The sequence below is a fragment of the Oratosquilla oratoria genome, chromosome 10 (assembly GCF_046742065.1).
Source record: "Oratosquilla oratoria isolate Oo_2021 chromosome 10, ASM4674206v1, whole genome shotgun sequence".
NCBI classification, from domain to species: domain Eukaryota; kingdom Metazoa; phylum Arthropoda; class Malacostraca; order Stomatopoda; family Squillidae; genus Oratosquilla; species Oratosquilla oratoria.
In genome coordinates, this window is record NC_134786.1 from 55,122,550 (window position 1) to 55,131,875 (window position 9,326).

Here is a 9,326-nt window from a genome sequence, read left to right on the forward strand (position 1 = left end):
TTAGTCCGAAGTTTCATCCGAACTCTCTGATAGGTGTATAACGAACGAGTCAACATACATTTCAACTGCTCGGTCTTGATTTCTGTCATGTTCTTGGAGTTGTTCGGCGTGTTTAACTGCTTGCTTCCAGTTTTCTGATGTGACGGCACGCATAGCTTCTTTAACCAAGGGTTTGAGGTCAGCCATTTTGAAGTTGTTCCTTTTGGATATGTAAGACTTCACCTGAGCCCAAACCAACTCTATGGGGTTGTATTGACAGTGGTAGGGCGGCAACCTCACGACGATGTGTCCTGCCTCTGTAGCAACTTCATCTACAACATACCTCTTCTTTGCCACACGGGAATTCTTTGTCAGTTCATACAACTCTGCTTTTAACAAATCATCACTGACTGTAATTCCTTTTTGCATAAGCCAGTTCTTGATGTCTGCTTTTCTCCATGATGATGATGGTAATTTTTCTACTTGTCTGCTATGGTACGATGCATTATCCATCACAATGACAGAGTTTGGTGGAATGTTAGGTAATAACTGCATACGAAACCATTCTTCAAAGACTGTAGCATTCATCTGATTGTGGTAATCACCATCATTTTTTGCTTCAAATATCAGCTCACCATTGTTGATAAAACCGTCTTTTGTTCCAGCATGAAGAATAATGAATCGTGCTCCTTTTCCAGTCGGCGGTTTGACTCCTGTTGCTTCTTGAGATGAAGTATCAATCCAACACTTCCCAACTGTGCAGTTTTGATTTACCCAAGTTTCATCGAGGTAAACAAAAGTGTGGTCTGACTGTTTAAGCTGCCGCATTTTTCTTAAAAACCTTGTACGAGCTGCAACGACATCGTTTCTCTCCATCAGGAATTTGCGGCCATCAACCTTCACAAATTTGAATCCTATTTTCAGCAGAACCTTGCGAAGGGAATTTTCACAGCCACTGTAGCCGATTTGTTCATTCAGTTCTTCTTTTATCTTGTATATAGTTGGGATTTCCTTCCTCTCGTAAAACGCCAATACAGTTCTTCTCAATACACACTTATCAAAGTCATCAAAGCCTGTAATAGGCTCAGCACGATTTTTCTTCTTTGGTGAGGAGAACGTCGGTGTGTCTGGTGCAGCTTCTGTGTTCAAGCTTTGATTGTATGCAGAACAAATCCTTCTTACAGTCCTTTTACTTGTTTTGGTTGCCATGGCTGTCCTGGTAAGTGCTTGTGAGGGTGGGAGTATAGGAGCTCCGTTCGCTTTTTCTTCCAAGAAGTATCTATTAACGTTATAAATAACTTTCTTGGCTTGGCTATGAAGGTGGCCATATGGCGCGGTTAAAGCATGGGCATCCATGGCGAGAACGTCCGTGTGGATGCAATGTTTTCTGAATGCAGTGTGAGGGGGCGGGGCCAGAGATTAGATGTAGCGGCACCGTCGCTCTCTGCTGCTCATATGCCATGTCAAGACTCGAGGAAACGAAACCTTTGTATAGAAAACATTGCTTTGATTTTTACCTCAGTGGTGGTGTGTGACAAAAATTATAATATAATTATATGTGGCAACATTATAAAACTATAAAATAGAATTATGAAATAAAAGAAAATTATAAAATAATTATATGTGGCACCACAGGGGGACTCCCAATGCTCCGCCCTAACGGCCAAATCTCGATGCAACGGGTTTAGTAGAAAGGCGATGTGACTGGGGTGGGTTGGAGGACGGCACGAGAGGAGGAGGGGGGTGGTTTGGGGGAGGAGGGGTAGGTACTGTAAGGGTAGACTGGGCGTTTGCATCCACGTGGGCGGGTTTCACCCTATCCCATGATACCGCTGAGCGCCGGCCACCTATCTGTACGGTGACGTGCTTTTGTGCGCGTGCCAGCACCTGGTAAGGGCCTGTGTACCTCGGCGCCAAAGAGCCAGCACGCGCGTCTACACGGAGAAATACCTTGTCTGCCGACATGAGCGTGGGGTGGTGGTATGTGGCGGATGCTACAGGAGGTCTCGGCGGCCGAGGTGTGAAAGACCTCATGGCTTGGCGAAGGGCAGGCATGAACGTTAGTTCTGAGTACGTGTCAAGTGGAGGCGTGTACTGTGCTGGCAGGCGTAGGTCTTCGCCGTAGACCAGTTCCGCTGGCGTGAGCTGGAGGTCCTCCTTCACGGTAGAACGGATGTTCAAGAGAACGATTGGGAGTGCGTCTGCCCACGACGTTGGATGTGGTTGGGCGCGAAGGGCTTCTTTCAGTCTCCTATGGAAACGCTCTACCATTCCGTTGGATTGGGGATGGTATGCGGTGGTACGCTGCCTGTTTGTGCCAAGGAATAATAGAAGATCTGTCCACGCCTTCGATTCCCACTGCGGGCCCTGGTCCGTGATGATTGTGTGAGGGGCTCCCAAACTAGCCACCCAACCATGCAGGAAATGGAAGGCTGTACACTCCGCAGTACTATCCACCATGGGAATTGCCTGCATCCATCTAGTTGCTCTGTCAACGCAGGTGAGGAGGAAACGGTACCCCCGGGAGGGGGGTAGGGGTCCCACAATGTCGATGTGGACCGTATGAAATCTCTGGGTTGGTGTTGGTATCTGATGGAGCGGGAGCTTGGTATGCCGATGGATTTTCGCTGTCTGGCACGGAATGCATGTGCGCACCCATGCATTTAGGTCCCGCTTCATCCCTGGCCACACGGCCCGTTTCTGAATTAGGCGTTGTGTCGCGAGGATCCCGGGGTGGGCCATATCGTGGAAATGGCGGAACACAGATTGGCGGAATGCTTTCGGGATGTAAGGGCGCGCGTGCCCCGTGGAGATGTCACACCACAATGGGGCCGCCAGTCCCTCAGCCTGCTGCAGTACTAGCCGGAGCGACGTGGTTCCTTCTTTTAGCTCCCGTAACTCATCATCTTCCGCTTGTGCTTGCGCGATTGCAGCATAGTCCAGCGTTGCGGAACGCGTAATTGCGTTGGCACTACGAGACAATGCGTCCGCCGCGGTGTTATCAGATCCCCGGATATGCCCGATTTCCGTTGTGAATTCAGATATGTATGCGAGGTGGCGTCTGGCTCTCGGGGTTAGCTTGTTTCCTGGTCTTGCCATAACATACGTAAGGGGCTTGTGATCTGTAAGCACCCTACACGTCCTCGCCTCTAGGAAATGGCTGAAGTGGCGCACTGCTTCATATATGGCTAGAAGTTCTCGATCAAAAGCGCTGTAGTGGCGTTGGGCGTCATTCAATCGCTTGCTGAAGAATGCCATCGGGGAGAGGACGGCCTGCACCTCCTGCTGGAGGACGGCGCCCACTGCCTCTGCCGACGCGTCTGTCGTGAGGACCGCCGTCGCTCCCGGCACAGTATATGCGAGGAGGGACAGCTGCGCAAGGCGGTGCTTAATAGCCTGGAATGCCTGCTCTGCACTCGCGGACCATTGTAGCGGCTTCGGCGAGTGTTTTTTTGTTCCCTTAAGAAGATCGTACAGCGGCACGAGGAGGCCCGCAGCCCCCGGGATGAACCGGTGGTAATAGTTTACCAGTCCTAGGAATTGTCTCAACTTACGGATGGTGGTCGGCTGTGGGAAGTCGTCGATCGCCTTCACCTTTTGCGGAAGGGGCGAAATACCCGACGCCGAAACTCTATGGCCGAGGAAGTCGACCGACTCGGTCCCGAACACGCATTTTGCAAGGTGAATCCGCAAGCCGTGATCATGGAGTCGCTGGAAAAGAAGGCGGAGATGTTGGCAATGCTCATGATGGGATGCTGAAGCGACGAGGATGTCGTCGATGTATACCACGACGAAGTCTAGTCCCTGCACCACCTGGTTCATGAAACGCTGGAAGGTTTGTGCGGCGTTCCGGAGGCCAAAGTTCATGACCGGAAATTCAAACAGGCCGAATGGGGTGGTGACAGCCGTCTTGGGGATGTCCTCCTCTGCCACGGGGATTTGATGGAACGCGCGCATCAAGTCGATTTTGGAGAACACAGTCTTCCCGTGCAGCCTGTCATGGAAGTCCATCACATGAGGTATCGGGTAACGGTCCGGTTGCGTCATCGCGTTAAGAGCTCTGTAATCCCCACATGCACGCCACTCACCATCCTTGGCTTTCGGCACTAAGTGCAGGGGCGATGCCCAACTGCTGGCCGACGGGCGCGCAATACCATCCTGCAGCAAAAGTTCGAATTCTTGCTTTGCTGCTTGCAAGCGTTCCGGCGGGAGGCGTCTGGGGCGGGCGAAGCACGGCGGTCCGTGCGTGATAATGGTATGCTCAACGGTGTGACTCAGTTTTCGTGGATGGGGTAGACTGGACGTGATGGAGGGGAATTCTCGGACGATGTCGTTGTACGGTGAAGGCCCCTGAACGTGCGTAAGCACCGGCGCTGGGGACGTCCAGAGGAAGGTGCGGATAAAGGCGTTGGAAGGCCTGTGTATCAACCGTTGGCGCCGTGCATCCACCAAAATGTCATGTTCCCGCAAGAAGTCCAGTCCCAAGATGGGTTGTCCTACGTCCGCCACCACGAAAGTCCACGGGAATGATAGCTCGGGGGCAAAGGAGACGCGCCAGTGCCTGGTGCCGTATGTGGCAATTGGAGTGCCGTTGGCAGCTAAGAGGTCGTACGCCGTATGTGCATGCGTCCTGTCTTTAGCGGCGGGGGGGACAACGCTGACCACAGCACCCGTGTCGACGAGGAAGTGACATCCAGTAACCGTATCCGTGACGCGCAATAGGGCGCGACTGTGTGCCCGGGACGAGCGAGGGGGATTGTGACGGGGGCGTGGAGGACAGGCCGTCGGCAAACCCTGCGTGGAAGCGGGAGGGACTATCGCCTCCCGCTTGCTGCGTTTCCCGTCCCCCGTGACCATGGCTGATGCTCAAACCAAGTGCATGGAGGGCTGCAGTTTCTAGCCCTGGGGCCAAACGTAGCGTGGTAGAAACAATATGCGCGTCGACGTGGAGGAGGTGGGTCGCGCACGCCCCCTGCACCGACTAGTTGTTCCAGCATGCCTTCGACACGCGCTAAGCGCACATCCAAGGTGTCCGCTGGTGCAGGCCGCGCCGTACTGGCGGGCGCGATAGCGTCAGTAGAAGCACAGGCATTATCACCACACACACGAGTCGGCGCACTGTTGTCGACGTTATACACACGAGCACTCTGATTAGAAACGTTACTGTTCACTGATCCAGCTGCTATATCCTGCGGAGCGAGTGCGTGGAAAAGTTTGTCGGCTTTTTTCGCGTAATCACTAATATCTGCAATGTCTAAGACCGTAAGGGGCGCCCTTACGTGCGGCGGTAGTAGCTGCTTATGCCGGAACATCACCAAGGCGTCGGACATTGGGGAGCCGGCCGCCCGATTGAGTTCCTTCAAGCGTTCAAGGAATACTGAGGGCCTACCGCCGTCGTAGGTGATGGTATGTAGTTCTTCCATGGCGAGCTCCGTAGTCCTCCCGCACGCTTGTTTGAGGGCAACCTTGAGGGCGTTGTACTGGTCAGTAACTGGGGGATCTGTGAGGAGTGTAGAGATTCGCGCCGCAATTTGTGCAGGGAGGGCCGCAACGGTCAGTCGGAATTTGTAGGGCTCGGTGATTTTCTCGTCGTTCGCGGGCCAGCAGGCGTCGATGTGCGCGAGCCAGAGGTCGATGTCGTAGGTGAATGGTGGAAGTTGAACCGCCATGTGAAAACTGGGTGTGGTCGAAAACGCCAGAAACAAAAAACCAACCGGGCTGGGTGTCAAGTCAAAACTGCGGGGTCACCAAATGTAACTGGGTGCCGTTACTGGGCTAGTGACAACCGGGAAGATTGACAGTCGGTTTTAGGTTCTGGGTTTTATTCACGTAATGCTGGTGTACATATACACGCACAACTGGCCCCGAGTAGGCCTAGAAGGAGACTGACCTCGACCTTACCCCGGCACCCCCTTTAGTACTCTCTCTGAGTACCGAAAAGTAGCCCACCTCTGGCTGGCACAGGGTTGCCGGGCGTAGGCCTGAAGTGTGTTTCTATGAGGATACAAATACATGCAATATAGGAGTACTAAAGACTTATTCTACACACAATTAATATGAGGCCGAAGGCCAACTATTTCTACACAGTCTATCAATTCATGGTTGCTCCCACTGCTGGGGTTGCGATGCTATAAGCCGACATAGCACATGTGGGGGCTTGTTCGCCACAGGCGGAGGAGGCAGAAGAATGGGGTGAGGGGGTGGAGTAAGGGGGAAATGGAGGGGGAAGTGGGGATGGAAGTGGGGGGATGAGGAGGAATGAGATACGGCGAAAAGCACACTACTCTATACCACCGCGTTTAACACCGCAACTTATACTTGTGCGTAGCATTATGATTATCACTGCACTTTATGCTACCACAATATTCACCGCACTGATATCACTTGCACTGCACTTATTTCGAAATATAATAAATACACTTCCTATCGCTTACACTTAATAATAATTATACTTCTAACACCGTACTTTTCACACGGAACACTTCACTACACTATACTTTTAACACCGCACTTAATATCGGAATTATAATATCACTTAATCCCTTGCACTGCACTTTTCCAGACGTATAATATTTATGCTTCTAGCAGCGCACTTTTCACACGGAACACTTCACTACACTATACTTTTAATACCGCACTCGGAATTATAATATCACTTAATCCCTTGCACTGCACTTTTCCGGAAGTATAATAATTATACTTTTAACACCGTACTTTTCACACGCTAATTTTAAACCACAAAACTCTTCACGAGTTTCACTTCACCACTACGCAACGAGGCGGAGCACTGTGTAGACGAGCGAAACGACGTTGACCGACTGCTGGTCCACGGTGGCCGGAGGTGGAGTGCCGACTGGGTAATGTAGCATTATGATTATCACAGCACTTTATGCTACCACAATATTCACCGCACTGATATCACTTGCACTGCACTTATTTCGAAATATAATAAATACACTTCCTATCGCTTACACTTAATATCGGAAGTATAATAATTATACTTCTAACACCGTACTTTTCACACGGAACACTTCACTACACTATACTTTTAACACCGCACTTAATATCGGAATTATAATATCACTTAATCCCTTGGACTGCACTTTTCCAGACGTATAATATTTATGCTTCTAGCAGCGCACTTTTCACACGGAACACTTCACTACACTATACTTTTAACACCGCACTCGGAATTATAATATCACTTAATCCCTTGCACTGCACTTTTTTTCGGAAGTATAATAATTATACTTCTAACTCCGCACTTTTCACACGCTAATTTTAAACCACAAAACTCTTCACGAGTTTCACTTCACCACTACGCAACGAGGCGGAGCACTCTGCAGACGAGCGAAACGACGTTGACCGACTGCTGGTCCACGGTGGCCGGAGGTGGAGTGCCGACTGGGTAACGTAAAGATTTCCACTGCAATATGTCAAGGTTCGCAACGAGGACTGTGCCGGTCCTTCTAGACGAGCGCGACGACAGAATCCAAGTTCCTGCTAAGCAGTATGTATCCCACGAGGGAAATGTTCACTCGACGAGCGCGCGACGAAGACGACTTCCCCCTCCTTATAAAGGAAGCTGGTGAGGTCCCAGGCGAACTGTCCTGGTCCTGATTGATCCGTTGCCTTGCGCTAGGACGTCCTTGGTGACTACGCTTGCCAACTATGGGTCATATAAAAGCCAGTTCAGCGCGGGCAGGCTCACCTTTCAGAAGGAACTAGCCTATCTCAAGGAGAGACTGAAGGCAAGAACCACAGTTACGAGAGCAATGACGGGGAAGGCACTTGGTGGCACGCATCAGGTCCTTCGCACATTCTATGTGCACGCAGTCCGCAGTTTGGTGGACTACGCTGCCCCAGCTCTCATAAATGTGGCGACTGCCAAGCTTGAAGACCTGGAGCCTTGCCAAAATGCCGCAGCAAGGATTATCCTGGGAGCTCAACCTTGGACTAAGATCGTTAACCTCCAAATGGAGGCTTCATTGCCTTCATTAACATCACGGGTCAGAAGGCTGGAGGTCGACTTTCTTGCCAAGATAGTCCAGAGCCCCAGGATAACTGAGCTGAGTCAGAGCCTTGTGACAGCTCTGGGACGGGTGGATACTCTTATCCACTCCGATACCTGACTATCACAGGCGGCTGGGATCCTGGACTCCTTCAGGCTCACCAACACTCTCCTTGAGAAGGGTAGGGACTCTCCACACCCAGAGTTCAAGCCCCCACCACCATGGCTGTCGAAACCTGCAACCTTCATTGTCACAAAGCTTCCCAGTAAGAAGAAGTTATGTGATCAGGAAAGAGTATGAGCGCAAGCCCTACAAGGCATCCGCGCACTGTCGGAACCTGGAATGGCGGTCTAGTACACGGATGGCTCCGTTGACCCCAACAGGCCTCGCAGTGCGGGGGCTGCTTTCGTGATGGATGGTTTGACCTACGGCAGGAGAGTATCTGATCATGCGTCCACTCTCCAAGCTGAGGCCATAGCGGTCCAAGGAGCGTTAGAGCATGCTCTAATATCTCGAGCTGGTCCTGTGGTGATCCACACGGATTCACAGTCTCTGCTAGGCAGCTTGGAATCGATACAGCCCAGCGACAATGTACGCCTACTGACCTCCATCCTAGCAATCCTGTTGAAGCTGCATCAGCAAGGCAGGAGTGTTACGCTCAACTGGATGCCAAGCCACGTAGGTGTCCCAGGTAAGCTAGCCGACGCCGCAGCTGAAGCGGCGCGCCAAAGACCCGAAGTCGATGTTGTCGTCCCTCTCAGCAGAAATCAGTTGCGCATACGTACCAGGGCTCTTAATCAGGTACAACGGTTCCTTCAGCACAGACTGGAGGCAGAGATGTCAGAGAGGGCGAGGTGGTACAGGGCAGTCACAGACTACGAGCCCCTTGTACTTCCTCGCTCCACACCTAGAAAAGTGGAAACTGCTCTTCCGTCTGCGACTGGAGGACCGTTGTTTCTGGCAGATCAAAAGTAACCCAACACCTGAAGAAAGAAGATGCCGCCACTGTAGCCACCCTGAAGCCACCCTCAAGCACCTCCAGCATTGCCCCGCAACTGCTTTTCTGAGAGGGCCTCCGACAACATCTGAGGGTCTTGTGCGTCGCCTATGCCGCCACTTAAGCGCTTACGAACTGCGTCGGCTGGTGGAGTGTCACCCCCCCCCCCTTTAATTCTTTTATATTATTGCACTTGTATACTCCGTTCATGTCAGGAAGGGTGAATTCACAGAGATGTGCATACATATTTAACATAGGTATGCACATCCAGTAAATGTACGAGTGGGCGTGGCCAAGCCCCACAAACCCATATATTGAATCACCCCCCCTTTTTCTAA

General features: G+C 51.5%; 1 protein-coding gene across 1 annotated transcript; it reads right to left on the reverse strand.

The window, feature by feature from the left end:
• LOC143028911 (uncharacterized) lies at positions 1 to 1,335 on the reverse strand. The gene has a single exon (XM_076191264.1). The coding sequence runs from the start codon at positions 1,333 to 1,335 to the stop codon at positions 1 to 3; it is 1,335 nt and encodes a 444-aa protein (XP_076047379.1).
• Between the last annotated feature and the right edge of the window lie 7,991 nt (positions 1,336 to 9,326).

Bases quoted from the DNA above. Each gene is read 5' to 3' on its own strand.
- LOC143028911 (XM_076191264.1), bottom strand. From the start codon at position 1,335: ATGGATGCCCATGCTTTAACCGCGCCATATGGCCACCTTCATAGCCAA.